This window comes from Lepus europaeus, chromosome 8 (genome assembly GCF_033115175.1).
Source record: "Lepus europaeus isolate LE1 chromosome 8, mLepTim1.pri, whole genome shotgun sequence".
NCBI lineage: Eukaryota > Metazoa > Chordata > Mammalia > Lagomorpha > Leporidae > Lepus > Lepus europaeus.
The window spans coordinates 101,899,718-101,919,461 of record NC_084834.1 but is presented as its reverse complement, the minus strand read 5'-3'; the positions used below and the strand labels follow the sequence as shown (position 1 = coordinate 101,919,461).

Below are 19,744 nucleotides of genomic sequence, written 5' to 3'. Positions count from 1 at the left end.
GGCCATCTGGGGAGTGACCAGCAGACAGAAGATCTCTGTCTCTCCCTCCCTCTGTAACTCTTTTCAAATGAATACATAAATCAAAAAAAAAAAAATAGATGGATGCATCACATACAGGGTGTATTTTGTTTTGCTTTTTAGAACTGGCATCTCAGATTGTTTAGCCTAAGGGCAGTGTACTAGTTTTTTGTTTGTTTTTTTAGTAATTTATTTATTTGAAAGACAGGGAGAGAGAGTCTTCCACCTGCTGATTCACTCCCCAGATGGCCCCAACAGCCGGAGCTGGGCTGATCCAAAGCCAGGAGCCAGGAGCTTCTTCCTGGTCGCCTACGCAAGTGCAGGTGCGCAAGGACTTGGGCCCTCTTTTACTGCTTTCCCAGGCCATACCAGAGAACTGAATCAGAAGTGGAGCAGCAGGGACTCGAACCAGTACCCATGTGGGATGCCAGCACTGCAGATGGTGGCTTTACCTGCTACGCCATAGCATACTAGTTTCAAAACATCCACATCCTGTGGGTTTTTATTTTTTAAGATATATTTTATTTATTTGAAATATAGAGTAACAGATGGCTGGCACCACGGCTCACTTGGCTAATCCTCCGCCTGCGGTGCCGGCACCCCGGTTCTAGTCCCGGTTGGGGCGCTGGATTCTGTCCTGGTTGCTCCTCTTCCAGTTCAGCTCTCTGCTGTGGCCCGGGAAGGCAGTGGAAGATGGCCCAGGTGCTTGGACCCCTGCACCTGCATGGGAGACCAGGAGGAGGCACCTGGCTCCTGACTTCAGACCAGCGCAGTGCCGGCCGTAGCGGCATTTGGGGGGTGAATCAACGGAAGGAAGACCTTTCTCTCTGTCTCTCTCTCACTGACTAACTCTGCCTGTTGTTGTTGTTGGGTTTTTTTTTTTTTTTTTTAAAGAGTAACAGAGAGAGGGAGAGACAGAGAAATAGATCTTCCATTCACTGGTCCACTCCCCACAAGGCTACAACAGCCAGGCCTGGGCTAGGCTGAAGCCAGGAGCCAGGAGCTTCATCTGGGTTTGGAAACAGAACAGTCAGGACTTGAATCAGTATCTATATTGATTCAGGTGGAGACTTTACCCCTTGTGCCACAGCAGTGGTCTTGTCCTATTTTTAATACTCTTCAAAGGTGGGGCCCAGGGTCTGCGTGTAGCATAGTAGGCTAAGCCTCCTCTTGCTGCACCAGAATCCCATATGGGCACCAGTTCGAGTCCCACCTGCTCCAGTTCCCATCCAGCTCTCTGCTGTGCCATGGGAAAGCAGTGGAAGATGGCCCAAGTCCTTGGGCCCCTGCACCCATGTGGAAGACCTGGAAGAAGCTCCTGGCTCCTGGTTCAGATCGGCTCAGCTCCGGTCATTGCGGCAGTTTGGGGAGTGAACCAGCAGATGGAAGACCTCTCTCTAACTCTACCTCTCAAATAAATAATCAAATCTTTATTTAAAAAAAAAAAAAAAAGGTGGAGCCCAGTTCCTTGTTCCTTGCCCGTGGGCTGCTGCGTTTGGATTTGCTTCCCATGAAGTGAGTCCCTGAATGCCGAGGCTGGGTCGCCGGGGACCCTGCTGTGTCTTGGGTTGCTCGCTCCAGAGGACACCAGCTGTCCCGGGGACACTTACGAGGCCCCATGTTGAAGAACTGGGAGCCAGAGAGGAACTGCGGCTTCTTGCGAGCCACCGAGGAAGTGGGATCTTCCCGCCCCAGCCATGCACATCCAATTCCTGAGCCACAGAAATTGCAAGAACATTCATTGCTTTAAGCTACTAAGTGCTGAGGTGACTTGTGCTGCAATAAGATGACTAACACAGGTTTGGGGAGTACCTGTTGGGTGCTGCCACAAGAATTGCCTAATACATATTGCTTTAGAACTGGTGGTGCCGGGAAGCTGGAAGAAATTTGGGGCAGTGTTCCTTGGACAGACTTCGCAGCAGTCAGGTGGTCTTAAAGGAGACTGTCCATAGAGACAGCTTCAACAGAAGGGAGAGAATACACTGGGGCTGCTGGCGAGGGCATTTGATCTGGCAGTTAAGCCAAAGGTTAGACCACCCGAAACCCACACTGAGTCCCGGCTCTGCTCCTGATTCCAGCTTCCCTCCAATGTGCACCCTGGAAGGCAGGAGGCGATGAGGGCTCAAGTGCTTGAGTCCCTGCCCTCCACGTGGAAGACCTGAATTGAGTTCCTGGCTCCTGGCTTTGACCTGGCCCAGCCCCAGCTGTTGCAGCCATTTGGGAAGTGAACCAGTGGATGAGAGAGATTTGTTGCTTTCTCTCTCTGTGTCTCAAATAACTAAGTAAAAAAATGTATTGGGGGGACCGGCATTGTGGTATAGCAGGTTAAGCCACTACCTGCAGTGCTGGCAGCCCATATGGGCTCCAGTTCGAGTCCTGGCTGCTCTACTTCTGATCCAGCTCCCTGCAAATGTGCCTGGGAAGGCAGCAGAAGAAGGCCCAAGTCGTTGGGCCCCTGCACCCACATGGGAGATCTGGAAGAAGTTCCTGGCTCCTGGCTTTGGCCTGGCCAAGCCCCAGCCATTGCGGCCATTTGGGGAGTGAACTAGCAACTGGAAAACCTCTCTCTCCTGCTTTCTCTGCAACTCTGCCTTTCAAATACAATAAATCTTTTTTAAAAAATGGATTGGGAACTGGAAGTGAAGTTCCTTTTTTATGTAGTACCAACATGCCTAACACTACTGGTGTAATAAGGAATGGAAAAATGTACCTAAGGCACTCAGGGCTCCAGATGTATTCTGAGCAAAATGCTGAAGTTGCCACTTAGCTTTTTAGCTGCTTCTAGTAAAATATGGGGAGAGAGCAAAGCTACAGCAAGGGCTGTTAAAAAGAACCCAGGAAGTTTGCACTGTGGCATAGGGGGTTAAGGCCCCAGCCTGCAGTACCCACATCTTATATAGGAGCCGGTTTGAGTCTCGGCTGCTTCACTTCTGATCTAGCTCTCTGCTATGGCCTGGGAAAGCAGTGGAAGATGGCCCAAATCCTTGGGCCCCTGCACCCACGTGTGAGACCCAGAAGATGCTCCTGGCTCCTGGCTTCAGACTGGCTCAGCTCTGGCCATTGCAGCCATTTAGGGAGTGAACCAGCGGATGGAAGACTTCTATCTGTCTCTCCCTCTCTCTAACTCTTTCAAATAAATAAAATAAATCTTAAAAAAATCCAGGATTGGTTCTGAAAATCCTCATACCCAAAGAATACGTAGGAATGCAGTATCCAAAATGTATAAAGGCCTCCGGTGTAATTCAGTGCTGCCTACCAGAGGCGAAGCGTCACAGGCTCCACAACCAACATTTCCACTCTAGTTTTTTCTTTTTTTTTAAAATTTACTTGACAGGTAGAGTTATAGACAGTGAGAGAGACAGAGAGAAAGGTCTTCCTTCTGTTGGTTCACTCCCCAAATGGCCGCCATGGCCGGTGCTGCGCCAATCCGAAGCCAGGAGTCAGGCGCCTCCTCCTGGTCGGGTGCAGGGGCCCAAGCACTTGGGCCATCCTCCACTGGAAGAGGAGCAACCGGGACTAGAACCCAGAGCCCATATGGGATGCTGGCGCCGCAGGTGGAGGATTAACCAAGTGAGCCACGTGCTGGCCGTGCTAGTTTTCTATCCAAAAACTGCTTAAGAAAAAATGCTAAGCACACACACCCTCAGACATGTCCAAAGATGTATATTGGAGCAAGGTTCTGAAATAGCAAAAAAGTCCAAACAACCTACAAAACAACCTAACTGCTCTTCAGTAGGGACGTGGTAAACCTGGGTGTAGGACTAAACAGTGGAAACTGTAAAACAAAGAAAAGGATCTTCCTTCATCAGGACCCTAACACTGAGGTACCTAAATAGTCAGCAAGAGAATATATAAAACGCTGGTTACGTAATGATATTGTGTGCCATATACATACACACATACAAGGGCACTCCACACAGTCACAATGTAGAATTAAGAGGAGTTTGGTTTTGATGCAAAGCAAAGTTTAAATTCATACACAGCTTGTTTGTAGTATGCATTTTCCATGAACTTTCTGAAGATCTCTCATATATAAGTATATATATCATTAAAAAAAATACTCCAAAGTAGTGGTTATCCCTGAGAAGGGAGAAGAGATGGGAGGGACTTAATTATGTCCAATGTTCTTTTCTTTAACCAAGCAACAAAAAAAGGCAAAATGATAACAGTAAACAAAATTGTAAGATGGCTATGTCTCATTTTCTATTTTTTAAAAAATTCACGGTTCAGAAGATACAATAGTTAAATTTTTAGAAAGAGGAAGAATCAAGTATCCATACAGAAGTGTGTCAAATGTCATAATTTAGTTTCCATGTAATTCCGTTAAACTTCCCCTTTTTAACAGTTCCCAGAATAAAGCTTCCCATTTTATCCTTAGTTTCCATTCAAAGCACCCCTGATGTTACCTTAGATGTTAGATTCAGATGCTACATTAGATATTAGAAATAGCAGGTACACCCAAGTTGGATTTTGCTTAGATGAAACTAAAAACGATCTCTCTTTTTTTTTTTTTTTTTTTGGACAGGCAGAGTGGATAGTGAGAGAGAGAGACAGAGAGAAAGGTCTTCCTTTTTGCCGTTGGTTCACCCTCCAATGGCCGCTGTGGTCGGCGCATCGTGCTGATCCAAAGGCAGGAGCCAGGTGCTTCTCCTGGTATCCCATGGGGTGCAGGGCCCAAGCACTTGGGCCATCCTCCACTGCCTTCCCGGGCCATAGCAGAGAGCTGGCCTGGAAGAGGGGCAACCGGGACAGAATCCGGCGCCCCAACCGGGACTAGAACCCGGTGTGCCGGCGCCTCAAGGTGGAGGATTAGCATGTTAAGCCACGGCACTGGCTAAGATCTCTATTTTTAAAATATGCTCGGCAAAAATGTCTTATAAGCAACATTACAAAATGTTTAGATGGACAGGGGAAAAAAAAAAAAAACAAACCTCGGCCATATTTCAACCATCCAAACCCAGCAACTAGTTTTGTATATATGTATTTTATTTGTAGAACTATAAGCTGTAAGAGGTACCATTGTTATAGGGACCTTGAAGAAAACTGACACAATGCTTCCTTACTGGAGTTTTTAAAAAATGTTTTATTTTCATCTACTTGAGAGGCAGAGAGAGAGCGAGAGAGCGAGTGAGCGAGTAAGCTATTTTCTACCTGCTGGTTCACTTTCCAAGTCCCTGTACCAAATGCCAAAGCCAGGAACCAGGAACTCTGTTCTGATCTCCTATGTGAGTGGCAGGGGCTCACTGAACCCAGGATCTGCATTAGCAGGAAGCTGGAGTCAGGAGCTAAAAACCCAAGTTGGCATTTTAACTGGCCAAGGGCAGTTGCTCATTCTGTCTCCCTCTCAAGTAAGTAAATTAAAACAAAACATTTTTTAGTTCCCATTTTGCAGATTGTGACATGGATCCCATGTGATCATAGCAGATTTCAGACCTAGTTTGTAATGCATAGGCAATGATGATTATGTCAAGACTATTGTGTGGTTTTGAAGAATTTTAAACATATCTGGAATTCAGAGTTTAAAAATGTCAAAAAAAAAAAAAATCAGGGCTGGCATTGTGGCACAGTGGATAAAGCCTCCTCCCACAACGAAGGCACCCCTTATGGGTGCCAGGTCCAGTTCTGGCTGCTCTACTTGCAATTCAGCTCCCTGCTAATAGCCTGGGAAAAGCAGCAGAAGATGGTCCAAGTGTTTGGCCTCCAATACTCATGTAGGAGACCCAGATGAAATTCCTGCCTCCTGGCTTGGCCTGGTTCAGCCCTGGCCGTTGTGGCTGGCCAAGGGAAGTAAGGCAGTGAATATAAGATTTCTATTTTTTTTTTTTTTTAAGATTTGATTATTTTTATTTGAAAAGCAGAGTTACAGAGAAAAAGAGAGAGAGTCTTCCATCCACTGGTTCACTCCCTAGATGGCTGCAATGGCCAGAGCTGTGCTGATCTGAAGCCAGGAGCCAGGAGCTTCTTCTGGGTCCCCGACGTGGGTGCAAGGGCCCAAGGACTTGGGCCATCTTCTACTGCTTTCCCAGACCATAGCAGAGAACTGGATCGGAAGAGGAGCAGTCGGTTCTAGAACCAGCACCCATATGGGATGTCGGCACTGCAGGTGGCAGCTTTACCTGCTACCCCATGGTGCCAGCCCTTCTTTCTAACTCTTTCAAATAGATAAATTTTTTTTTTAACAATGTAAAAAAAGTTATCTGGGCCGGCGCCGTGGCTCAACAGGCTAATCCTCCGCCTTGCGGCGCCGGCACACCGGGTTCTAGTCCCGGTCGGGGCACCGATCCTGTCCCGGTTGCCCCTCTTCCAGGCCAGCTCTCTGCGGTGGCCAGGGAGTGCAGTGGAGGATGGCCCAAGTGTTTGGGCTCTGCACCCCATGGGAGACCAGGAGAAGCACCTGGCTCCTGCCATCGGAACAGCGCGGTGCGCCGGCCGCAGCGCGCTACCGCGGCGGCCATTGGAGGGTGAACCAACGGCAAAAGGAAGACCTTTCTCTCTGTCTCTCTCTCTCTCTCACTGTCCACTCTGCCTGTCAAAAAAAAAAAAAAAAAAAAAAGTTATCTGAAAATCACTTTATTTCATTTTATGCTCTGCTTTTGAAAAGTGGATATTTTCACATTACTATTTACCAAAGTACTTACTGTTTAAATATTCTATTAATATATCAAATATACTGATATCCCAAGCCTCTTAACTATTCTCATATCTTAGACATTTCCTTGTACTCCTTTTTGTCATTGTAAAATTATATTACAATGAGTATCTCCTCACAGATGGCTGTGGCAGGCATTGGTAACTGTTTATCCTCAATCCATTCCCCCTCTCCTTGCTAACAGCAGCCAGTTCTGTTGGGATGGGCGTACACCTCTGAGCTGGGGGTCAGCAATCCCACCTCTTGCTCTCCTGGCTTCTCCAGCTGGTAGGTTGGCAGGGTAGCTAGGTAACCCAGTTCTGGTTAATGAGATGGAAGGGGAAGTCTGTTGGAAGTATTCTGCTAAAGCTTTGGCTTTCCTGGTGAAAGGACAGGTGTGGCAACGCAACTGTTGCCTCTTCTTCTGCCTCAAACATGGAAGACAAGGTATCAACCTATGTCCATTTTACAGAAGTAAAAACTGAGGCACAGAAATGTTGAGTGAGCTGCACAGGATCAAGCAGCCGTGTCCGAGCCAGTCTTCTAATCCAAAGTCTGGCCTCCGCACACTGCGAATGGGAAAGCAGAAGGGGAGTCCAAGGTCTTGATGCCGTCACTGAGCAGTTACTCAGAACGCAGGCCACCAGCTCTCACCTGCACCTGCACCTTGGCAGAGCAACGCCAGCTGGCCAGGGGCCTTCTGGGATGCAGATGCTGTGAGCCAGGACACTGGCAGGAAGGGGATCCACAAGGTGGACAGAGCTCCTCCGCGCCTTCAACCTCACCCCTGCCTCGGGCCAACGTGCGTCCCCAACTCGCAAGAAATCTCACACAGGTCAGTCTCGATGTACTTTATATTTTTACTTCAAAATAAAGTTATTCTGTTTTTTAAAAACAATGACATGAGTAAAAACTTATCATTATGGAAGATTCAGAAAGTAACATCAAAAGAAGAAGTGCACGTGTGAGTCCAGCGTTTAAGAAGACTGTAATATACGGCACAGTTCCTCTAGGGCTCTCATTATTCCCCACTTCCTCACATGTATGACTGCATTACACTACAAATACTTCCGTGCTCATTGACAGGAAGCATTCTCCAATGTAAACATTTTAATGTCACATGATATTTTATCACATGGATAAATCAGTTTATTAAACTACTTTGATATCGTGACTGGACTAACACGACAGCAGAATCTGCAGGAGAAGTAAGATGCCCACACAGAGTGCTCTAGACAAAGAGTCTATGCTACTTAAATACGGCAGAATTAGCCAGGCTGTCTGCTCTTGTTCGCATTTTCAAACAAGTGTAGATCAAAGACTCCACCCTGTGATGGGAGCTTTGTCCTTATATGAGAAACATCTCCAGGTCCCTGGCCGACCCCTCCCCTTATTTGTGGTCAAGGTCTCTCCGCAATCTCACAAAGCACGCTGCAGAACCACTGACACGAGAACTGAAACAATGGCCCTTGGCACTGCCACGTGACAGCTTAAACATGTTACCCAAACAGCCTTGAAACAGAACGTTCCGGTGCAGACAGACCTGCCGTGGAATCCTCTGGAGATTTTAAGATTTCAAAGAATTACAGTATGCACCACAAAGCATTTATACAACCATAACCTTTCAAAAATCATACCAAAACGAGGTCAACTTTTACTCCTTAACTTTTCCTCGCAGGCTTGGGCAATCACCTCCTGGCCCCTGTTCGTCCCGAGCGTCACACGGAGAGCGGACAGGCCCTGCAGCGACTGCCAGCTGCCCTGCTCCCTCCTTAGGGTCCCTCCGCCCTGGGCTGGGCCTTTTTTTTTTTTTTTTTCCTGACAAAAATTCTATTTATGGCATATACTGGTGTTTTATGTATATACTGTGAAATAACTGAATCAAGACAGTTAATATATCCATCACCTAGTACACTTCTTTTTCGTGTGTGATCATGCCTTCTGCCAGCTCTATAAGCTGCTTTGTTATAAAATCATTGTGGATGAGACTGAAAAGCTCAAATTCAGCCACTGCTGACTTCTTCAAATTAACAATAAATAGGAGATATTTTGAAGCAAAGATTTATAAACTAACTAGGAATTAGACAAATAAGATATTAAAGAATTAAGGAAATAGAAGTTAAGAACGAGCCTTTTAAAACTAGGTACCTTCCCATGTTGCTGGCTGGCTAAGAGGAGACTGGGGCCACAGTAGAACGGAGGCAGAACACAGAACGGACTTTGGCCTCTTGGCATCGAGTGCACTGGGAAAACCCGAGGGAAGGCCTGCACTCCCGGGCACTGTCACACTCACGCGGAAAAGCGGCGGCCTTTGGCTGCTCTGCCATTTTAAACCTAACCCACCTTCTCAACCTAGGCACAGGAGGAGACACGCAGCTCTGAGACTACACTAAAGAGAGCAGTTTCAGGTCTGAAATGTACCAATTTGCATTGGGCACTTCCTGTGACAGCTGCCTCTGACAGCTCATAATCGCCCAGCAGCGATGGGGAAGGTCACAAAGTTTTGCTTCAATAAAACTGAAATTGGACCCAGAAAGTGAATAAAGGAATTGGGATGGGAACTAGAAAAGTGAGCCAGGAGCTGCTTTCTGTGAGGGCAGAAAACTGCCTTTTATTCCACTATGGAGTAACACGTTCTCGTCTGTCACAAGACAGCTAAGAAATCTGCAGCAAAGGGCACCAGACTATTTCCAAGTGCAACAACTTGCATGCAAAGCAACTGGCCCCTGGGGTCAGCTCGAGCATGCTGGGGAGGAGAACACACGCTTCTCCACACGCATGGGAGCACCGATTGGACGCGAGAACCTTCGACTGGGCCAAGGCGAACAGTGGGCTCAAAATAGGAGGGGATGAAGGGAAGCCGAGATGAAGAGCAGACAGCTCAGGTGGTGAACTGAAGACGAACTGTGTACTACCATTTATAGTTAAGGCAGTTTAAAAAGGGAAGTCTTAACCAAAAAACCATTACACAGCACTCAAAAAAAAAAAAAAAAAAAAAATCACCTTCTGGCCTGACTGAAAGAGCTACACTGTCTGGATCTGTACAGCAGGGCCCTGTTCTCAGCAGGTAAGCCTATTTACAAGTAAGAACCTCTTACTCTTGTAACACTGTCCTGCTTTAAGAGAATATATAACTCCCATCCCCGCAGAGCTGGCCCAAAGGCCTCAGGGACCCAGGTACACAGGGACCCATCTCCACAAGGGAACTATGTACATTGCATTGGAAGCACAGGTATACACCTGTCCCCATTAGGTGGCCACCGCCTTGGGTGAAGGGGTTATGGCTCATTCATTTCTATATGTACAATGACAAGTAGTAGGCACCCAACAATTTTTTTTGGTATAAATGCTACATGAAAATGTGTTTACAATATTACTATTTACATTTCAAACATGCCACCAGTATCCGCCTCCACAGTGAAAGCACTGAAGTACCACCAACTTTACTGCAGTTTTCACAACAGAACGCTTCTGGACTTCTATAATGTGAACCAATAGTCTTGCTTTACTATTACTCAGAGCAATGATACAAACAGCATTCTCTTTGGATTGGAAAACTTGCTTGGAAGTTACTTCATTCTTTTTCTCTTTTTCAAAAGTGCATCTCGTAGTGCCAACTGGAAGATAAGAAAAAAATTACTTAAACACGGCATCTCTTAAGTAATCCCACTATACTAATTTGGTTATAAGAAAGTTTACCAACAAGGAATCACTGGTTAATACATCTTCCCGAAAAACTACACACGATGAAACATTTCTTAGCAGAGACGAAATCAGTATCCAGGCTGAGGGCCTTCACACTGCTAGGGAATGGGGACACGCATGGCCCATGGGGACAAGAAGCTCAAAACCAGAGCGACTGCAGGATGCAGACACTAGGGATGACGTGTCGCTGCTTCACATGTGGCTCTTACTGCTGTGCAGATGTCAGCGAAATACTCTAAGAACCAACAGATGAGATTTCTCCTCAGCAGCTTTTTCCAAGACACACAGGCCATTCAATATGACACACAGGGACCACGTACAGATGTCTAAACAGCATCCAGCATTTATGCAGACCCAAGGTAACTGTTAGATACTCGGAAACAGAACTGTTCCCGTATCTGCGGGATTCCAGGTGGGTTTGTTTAATGTAGCATACAAACTAAGAACACTTTACAATCAGTAAATGCTTTACAGTAACTCAGACATGAGGAAATTAACTGGGGAGCAGCTAACCACAGATAGCTATGGAGCATCTGCCATGTGGCTGGATCAAACTGAGATGTGCTGTGCTGTAAAATGCACACTGGATTTTGGGTAGTTAAAAACAAAAAGGTAAAACATCTCAATAATTTGTATGCTGATTTACATGTTACAGTGTTACTACTTTAGATAAATGGGGCTAGTAGGATATAGTATTAAAATTAACTTCATCTTTCTTTTCATTTTGAAATCTTGTATGCAATTCATATTACATTTCTACTGAACAATGAGGAAGAGAATATAGAAAAATCAGGAACCTAGAGTAACTTTTTTTTTTTTTTTTTTTTTTGACAGGCAGAGTGGACAGTGAGAGAGAGAGAGAGAGACAGAGAGAAAGGTCCTCCTTTGCCGTTGGTTCACCCTCCAATGGCCGCCGCGGTAGCGCGCTGCGGCCGGCGCACCGCACTGTTCCGATGGCAGGAGCCAGGTGCTTATCCTGGTCTCCCATGGGGTGCAGAGCCCAAACACTTGGGCCATCCTCCACTGCACTCCCTGGCCACAGCAGAGAGCTGGCCTGGAAGAGGGGCAACCGGGACAGGATCGGTGCCCCAACCGGGACTAGAACCCGGTGTGCCGGCGCCGCAAGGCGGAGGATTAGCCTGTTGAGCCACGGCGCTGGCCCCTAGAGTAACATTTTAAAAGGGAGAGTCCTTGAGGAAAATACAGGACAAGGAGATACACACAGAAATTCTGGTTAATTCCAGGCTCCAAATAGCAAGAAAATTAGAGAACGAGGAAAAAATTCTTGAACCAGCACGTGCAGATGTCCAGTGAACTCAATTCTTTCACAAAAAATTCATTAATTATGATAGACAAGGTGTTGACAAGGAAGAAATAAGACAACACCACTGTGCCAAAAAGCCCTGCCATGGAACAGGAGAGGTGGGGACAAGCCTAAGCTCAAATGTAACAAAGTCACATGGATCGCATAATAGAGGAGGGCCCACCCACTCTATCATTACTCTTCCTTACCCTAAAGTGTTACTTAGGGGCCTCTGAAGGATAAACTAGTGGATTCAAGTTTGGGAGAATTTGGCAAAACACAAGTGTTCTTAAAATCGTAGGTGACACCTGTCTTTTCACAGTAATATCAGTAGTTTCCACTAAAAATCATGGCACTTTATTGTTGACACGGATGTTACTGAAGAGTTTAGAAACAGAAAGATTAAGCAAGCAGAGAATTTAAACGGCACCTTAATTCAGTGAATCCCTTCTTGGTGCCAACACTGCCACAGCACCGCCCCAGGAGCCTGGCTGTCACAGGTCAGGCCTGGCTGGCTCATCGTGCCTGGCTGCTGAGAACCAGGGGCTGTTTTCCCCTGGACTCACTATCCTGGAGACTACCTCAGAAACAAGCCGTTTCTGAGATATCCTCACACGAAGCCATTGTTTTTTGAAAAGGACCAGGCATCAAATTACGTCCTTGGTTTGCAGACTGTATTTCATGGGGCACAGGTCAGGAGTTTCGCATGGGAGAACACCTCGGAGATGATCCAGCTTGCACTCTGCACTCTTACTCAGGAGAAAATGGACACCACGCTGGCCACACAGCTGAGTGCCGGCCATATCAGGCACCCTGACGCTGTCCTGCCTCTCTGTGCTCCCACTCACCCCAAAGAACACACACAACATGTGATCTCTAGAAGGCACAACTCGTCTCAAACATAAAGCAGCCTTAGCCTACAGCCCTCCTCCTGCCACCTGCTCACCTGCTTTTCGCGGAAGGAACGCTTGTTTTTGGACCGGACGTTCTGGCTATACCGCATCATCATAAAGTTCTTCTGCTTTTTCTTCTCTTTATTTGTGGAACTGGCGAATGGGTTCATTTTGGTTTTCTTTCGCACAAATTCCTTTCGGTCTGTTTTCCCAGCCTATCAGCACAAAAAGATGGACACGTTTTCTGGAACTGCCCTTTGGGAGTTACCTAATCATCATCAACATCACCTGTGTGTGGTGCTGTACCGGATGCCAGGGACACGAGATGGACAGGAGACAGCCCTTGCTTCCCAGGGCTGGGTCCAGGGCAGACGTCCAGAAGGAAGCTGGAAAGGTAGGCGGGATGCCAGCCATGGCCAGCCAAGGCACAGCCAGGGGCAGACTCTACCTGGCCAGGGCTTTTCACTGCCGCAGGCGGACAGTCCGGCTTCTCTGTCAGCGCCCTGAGCCACGCACTCTGTGAACGTGAACGTGAACGTGTAACACTGCCGTTTGTGCTTGCATCTTGTGTGTGTGTGTGTGTGTGTGTGTGGTGGATACACAGCTGCACACGCTTGTCAAAACTCCGCTACCTTCACACATCTGTGGGTTTTATTCTCTGCTAACTGTACCCTTAATTCTGGAGAACCAGAACAACATGCCTCACTCACCATTGCAGTCGCCAGCCTCGTCTCCTTGTCAGACTTTGGCTTTTTATGAAGGCGTTCAATATCCCGAAGGGACAGTAACTCGCCCCTGGGGTGAGAGAAAAAGAAAATAGGAAGCGAGGGTGGAATTCCTTTCCCAGTGCTTGCCCTGCCAACACGAGCTGACGGAAGCCCCGGAGCTCGGGCCGTTTTACCTGCGGTCCTCGTCACTGTCTATCTCAATGTATTTCCTCTTCGCGGCTTTCCCAGGGGCAGCGTCCAGTTCTTTCCTCATCTGGGCAATGCGGATCTTCTGGAAGTCTTCCTGAGTCAAAACCCGACTGGTGCTGACGGCGGCAGCTTTGGCTTTGCGTTCCTCCGCGGGCATGCTGTCCAGCTTCCGGGACTTGAGAGCACACACAGAGAGGCTGAGATGGCCACGGGCTCAAGGGAGAACCCAGCCGTCCGATTCCAGCCTCGCACGTGACCCAGCTTAGTGAACCCCGGAAGAGGGCACGTTAGGACTTACAATTTCTTGCTGTTCTTCATCGGAAGAGTGGTGCACGTCAACCCACTCCCCGTCAGCATCCTCCTCATCCTCCTCACTGAGACTGGCGCTTTCCCACCCATCTGTGTGAAGAAAGCACACGGCTGTTCCTGTCACGCTAGGCCGGCTGCTCAGATACTAAGCAACACAAAAGGCAGGGCACACACCTGGAGTATCTGCTAGCCAAGCATCGAGCGCTATTCATGTTAAATACGCCACATCAGCATAGTTAATCTAAGGAGTGGAGAATAAGCACCAGCCGAGAACCTACCAGGAGCCAAAACCTCACAACCACTCTCTCTAGTCCCCACGACTCAGCAGAGCAGGAACGCACTCTCGGGGTTACGTCACACTGCTAGGAGCGGCAGCCTCCGCCAGAATCATGAAAACCACGTCTCACTCTAGGGCCCAACCGCACCAAACCAAACTGCACTTTTTTTTATTTGTTTTTTATTTATTTCCCCCCCAAAGAAACCTTTTATTTAGGAATAAAGAATTGATGCATTTCATAAGTACAACTTTAGGAACATAGTGATTCTTCCCACCATACTCACCCTCCCACCCACTCTCTCACCCCTCCTCCTCCTCCCTCTCCCATTCCTGGTCCCATTCTCTCCTAAGATCCATTTTCAATTAACTTTATACACAGAAGACCAACTCTGAACTAAGAGTTCAACAATTTGCATGGGACACAATAAACAAAAAACAAAACAAACCTGTTCCTCAACAGTCAAGAGAAGGGTTATTCAAAGCCATTGCATCTTGAAGTTAATTTCACTTGTGCACCTGTGCTGGCAACACAGCACGTACCTGACTAATACAGCCAGGTATATTTATACATGTACGGGAAACTAGTTACAGTCACCCAGATAACTGAGGTAGAAGATTCTGGAAGGGAAAGAACCTGGTAGACACGTCAACAAAGGCGGGTCACCATTCTGAATGCAGCCACTACAGTAAGCTTTCTAACCTCAGACGTGCATGGCCTTCCTGTGGCTCCCCAGCTCTGCAGGACAGTGGCCAGCTCCTGGTCAGGCAAATACACTGCCACCAGCCTCCTACTGTGCTTGTCCCACCTCGTGTCTCACATGCTAAGAGTTCTCAGTCCTTCAGGACTTGGCTCACGCTCCGCGTGCAACGGCTGCACTATCCCAGCACTCTTGGCCCAACTCCTGGCTCACCCGGAACCATCGCTCTCAAGCCGTTGAGAACTTTGTTTGGGGTGGGCCTGACTTCTGCACTTCAGGCATCACTGCAATGATAAATCTTTTTTAACACTTTACTGCTCGGCTTTTCATGAAAGGCCTTCAGGAAGAGCAGCAATATCATTCATCTTTGTGTTCACAAAGGCTGGCTTTCTGGCTGCTTAACCTTTGCCGAAGGCTGGTGTTACGGTACAGCGGGCAGCGGGTTAAGACATTGCCTGTTACGTGGGCATCTGTATGAAAGCCAGTTTGAGCCCCAGCTACTCTACTTCCAATCCAGCTCCCTGCTAATGTGTCTGGGAAAGCAGTGGAAGATGGCCCAAGTGCTGGGCCCCTGCACCCACATGAGAGTTCCAGATGGGCTGTGTCCAGCCCCAGCCATTGCAGCCACCTGGGAAGCAAACTAGCAGCAGGAAGATTCCTCTCTGTGTAACTCCATCTTTCAGTGAATAAACCAAGAAAGCTTTGCTGAACGAATGAATGAATATTAAAAAGGAAGACAGGACTTTGATATCAGAAAGGAGTTCCTCGAACATTCTTCAAGTTCAATAAACATTTTCCTTCAACAAGGAGAGTTTGAAGATCATCCCAAGAACGAATCTGCACTTTTCTTTTAGGCCACAGACACAAAACCATTATTTTTCTCAAGTGCCAAACAGCATGTCCTTGACATGAAAAGACATCCTAAACCGGAAATGCACATCTCCATGAGACCATAGCTCCCCATGGGCAGGAGGCCTGCTCCACGGTTTCCCAAGGCTGCTAACCCTGAGAGTCCGTTCCTCTTTTGCTGAGGGAGAGTGGCTGTAAGGTTTTGGCTCAAGATATATATTCTTGAGAGTGCTTGCCACTCAGTTATGTTTTCAGTGAATGTCTGCTGAAGGAATGTTCAGATCGCATGGAGATTTAAAGGCCAACACAGATGCAGCAGGAGTGATTGTGCCCCCAGCAACAGTGAAACAGAAGCGAACCTTCGTCATTTTCAGCATTCTCTTCTTCCTCAACTTCCAAGACTTCTGCTCCTGGGATATAATCTTTAGCATCTAATTCTCCGTATTCCTGTACTCGCGCCTCTGTGGAGGCCTCTGTAGGCTTACCCTAAAGGAGGAGACAATGTTTATAATAAGGTGTTAGATTGCAAAAATTTATATAAAGTGTCTTCTCTAGGTTTCTGAATTTTGAAGGGAGCACCAAACAAAATGGAGGCACGCACATGACAAAAACTGCCTGCTTATGTCTGAGACCAAAGTAAAGCCACAGCCAGAACTCAGCCACTATTTTCTTACTCTCCTCTGATGCAGCTCAAGAAACTGGCAGTTATTAGACAGTACCTGCTCCAGTTTTTTAAGTCAGGAAAACACCATCTCTCCTTGTATCGTATACACACATCCTGCCCTCCCTTCTAACCACAAAGAGTAGGATCCGGCTAAAGAACAGCCTGTTCAATACCGAGACCAGCTACTGACTGACCTTTGAGATTCCAATCCATTAACATCCGTAAACATTTTCAAGCTGAGACAGCCTGACAGGTTTTTTAATCTCAGTCATCAGGGCCGGCATTGTTGCACCGTGGGTTAAGCCATTGCCTGAATCACTGGCATTCCATATGAATGTTGGTTCAATTCCTGGCTTCTCTACTTCTGATCTAGCTCCTCGTTAACGTGCCTGGGAAAGTAGAGGGGGATGGCCCAAGTGCTTGAACTCCAGTCCCCCACATAGGAGACCCGGATGGAGTTCCAGGCTGGCTTCAGCCTGGCCCAGCCCTGACTACTATAGCCATTTGGGGAGAACTGGTAGATGGATGATTTTTTTTTCCTCTCTCTCTTCCCCTCTTCTTGTAACTCTGCCTCTCAAATAAATAAATAAATAGTTTTTTTTTTTTTTTTTTTAAAGACGGTCCTCTTCTTTGAGTACATGCCAATCATAAAACATCTACAGTCTTGCAATTCAATCAATTTTAACTGAAACTTAAAATAAAATCCTGGGTATCACGAGTACTCATAATGGAAGCACCACAAATACTAGAAATCAGATTGCAGGAAGTAACTCTCGCTTTCTGAGACCACAGCCTTCAGACCAAGCATACGTGTCTCACCCACCCGGAACTTCTTCTGCAACATCTGTGGGTTCAGGGTGCGGAAGAGCTGAATCAAAGTTCTAGCAGCCATCATTACATCTGCAAAGCAATGACTTCATCAGAAATCCTGGAGCAGAGTGTAGTGAGGCGAAAACCAGTCACGCAGTAACCTTGGGTCTACACACAACACCGAGCGACTTACTCTTATCTTTGTGCGTTTTATACTGAGCCAAGTCTTGGAGAAGTTCTTCACTCATGGCTAGAGGACACCGAGCTGTTATCTCTTTGATAGCATTGATGCTAGAAAAGGAAAATAAACTTTTAAAAAAGCCAAAACAGCAGTTTTATATGGTTCCATCAAAAAATATTTTCTAAGGAAATGAAATCCAAAATACAGATTGGGTTTTGGATGGCACAGGTTTCTAAAACTGCAGCACGGCAGTGTGAGGGGGGCTGGCTTAGGGGGCTTTTATTCCAGAGTTACTGCCATTTCTGCTACTGGTGGAGTAAGAAACCATGTCTGGCATACCAAATCATGGCAGCATTTACTCCCTAACTCTTTGGGGAGAAGCGACTGGGTCAGATAAGAAAGGTTAAGGTCTTTAGGGCCATTGGTCTCACAAATATATTCCAAGGGAGGTAAAAAGCAACTGTTTGCACATCCTTTACTTATCAGAACAGATTAGATCATCCTCAAACCAGTGCTGATACAGTGTTTTCAAAGTAATCAAGAATTAAACTCTGATTCAATAATACATCATCTGTTCCATGGTTAAGACATGAATTCAGGACAGGAAGATAAGAGAAAAACACTTAGATTGCCAAGCAATCATTCATTTAACAGAGGAAAACTAGTAAAAAATAAAATCGAAAAGACAAAACTGAAGGACAACTATCTTCTCTGGCTGCGTTCTCAAAATTCTAACCACTAAAATAAATATAGCAGGCCTCTGAGAAGACTGAACTATATTTTCAACTGCTTTGTTGGAGGTCACACAACCAGATGAAATCTTCATTTGAAGTGCACGCAGCTCAACAGAAGCCTACCTGCTGCCCCCAACCCTTAGTACATACCCTACGGTCATGACTTCCCCAGAGTTCTTGTCGGTAACAAAATTGTTGGCCACCGTCATGAGCAACGACTGAATGATCTGAATTGGGCACAAAAGGACAAAGGAGTGAAGGTGAAAGGTGTGTGCCCACGCAGACACCCGAGCACACAAGGGCAGGTTACACCCCAAGGAAACACCTTCACCCTCACTGTGCAGCTGGACAGAAAGAAGCCTAAGCAAGACAGGGGAAACACTGCTTCATTCTGGAGTTTTGTTTCTGGGCTCTGTTCAGCCTAAAGGTTACTTTTGCTTAACATTTTTCAATACAAATGCGAAAAAAAACCCCTATTTTGACACAGGATAATCCAGTACTGTTTGATCAAAGAAAGTAATTACTAGCTTTTGAGAAATAATCATTATAATCTCCCCTAAACATAAAATGTGTGTGTGCGTGTGTGTTTTAAAGGTTTATTTTATATATTTGAAAGTGAGGGGGGCCAGTGCTGTGGCGCAGCGGGTAAAGCTATCGCTTGCAGTGCCAGCATCCCATATGGGCACTGGTTTGAATCCTGGTTGCTCCACTGCCGATCCAGCTCTCTGCTGTGGTCTGGGAAAGCAGTAGAAGATGGCTCAAGTTCTTGGGCACCTACACCCATGTGGGAGACCCGGAAGAAGCTCCTGGCTCCTGGCTTTGGATCGGTGCAGCTCTGACCGTTGCGGCCAATTGGGGAGTGAACCAGTGCATGGAAGACCTGTCTCTCTCTCTCTCTCTTTCTCTGCCTCTCCTTTTCTCTCTGTGTAATTCTGATTTTCAAATAAATAAATAAATCTTAAAAAAAAAAAAAAAAAAAAAGAAAATGAGGGACAGATCTTTTACCTTCTGGCTCACACCCCTAATGGGTCATTTGGGTTGGACCAGGCCAAAGCCAGAAGCCTGTAACTGCATCTTGGTCTTCCACATGGGTGCAGGGACCCAAGCACTAGAACCATCTGCCAATGCCTTCCCAGGCACATTAGCCGGGAGCTGGATCAGAAATGCAGCAGCCAGAACTTCCATCAGTGTTCCAATATGGGATGCCAGCATCGCAGCTAGAGGCTTAACTTACTGAGCCACAATGCTGTCCCCAAAATTTACTTACTAAACAAAATCAGAATTCTCAACGACTGGTCTGAAAGAAACATCACTTTCTGCATAAATGAACTTCTATGCGTCATAGTATTTCAAAAAAATGTGTGAAGAAATGAAATTAAAAGATAGTTTATTTTGGTGCAGAATCACTTTGAAATCCATGTAGAGTTTTTTCTTTTTTTGCTTTTATTTTGTTTGTTTTTGCACTTGTCGGGGCCTGGGTTTCACCTCCCCACACCAAAGCAATGGGAGGTGAGCTGAGGCTCCTAGAGGCTCTAGGCGCGGAGTCTCACCCATAGCCATGGCCAAAGCCAGGGTGATTTTCAACCAACGCCATGGAGTTTTTTCATAATATTCATTTCCTATGAACTTTTTGAAGATCCATCGTATGTGTGGATTTAACTTTTTTTTTTTTTTTTTTGGCAGCAAGATAACCTTATCTTTTAGTTCCATTTTCTTCCATGAACTTTTTAAAGTCTCTTCATAAGTGCTCTTAAGAGC

General features: G+C 46.5%; 1 protein-coding gene and 1 non-coding gene across 2 annotated transcripts in view; both read right to left on the bottom strand.

The window, feature by feature from the left end:
- Positions 1 to 7,472: 7,472 nt before the first annotated feature.
- Positions 7,473 to 19,744, bottom strand: part of SDAD1 (SDA1 domain containing 1) — a 31,467-nt gene continuing 19,195 nt past the window's right edge. The window contains exons 14-22 of the mRNA XM_062198660.1: positions 18,137 to 18,213; positions 17,265 to 17,362; positions 17,085 to 17,161; positions 15,957 to 16,083; positions 13,763 to 13,863; positions 13,449 to 13,639; positions 13,258 to 13,342; positions 12,601 to 12,762; positions 7,473 to 10,263 (exon numbers count right to left, since the gene is read on the bottom strand). Coding sequence (XP_062054644.1) covers positions 10,216 to 10,263; positions 12,601 to 12,762; positions 13,258 to 13,342; positions 13,449 to 13,639; positions 13,763 to 13,863; positions 15,957 to 16,083; positions 17,085 to 17,161; positions 17,265 to 17,362; positions 18,137 to 18,213 — 966 coding nt within the window. The 3' untranslated portion in view covers positions 7,473 to 10,215. The remainder of the gene's footprint in view (positions 10,264 to 12,600; positions 12,763 to 13,257; positions 13,343 to 13,448; positions 13,640 to 13,762; positions 13,864 to 15,956; positions 16,084 to 17,084; positions 17,162 to 17,264; positions 17,363 to 18,136; positions 18,214 to 19,744) is intronic.
- Positions 19,449 to 19,575, bottom strand: LOC133766141 (small nucleolar RNA ACA64). The gene has a single exon (XR_009866690.1). It is a non-coding gene; the product is annotated as a small nucleolar RNA ACA64 (small nucleolar RNA).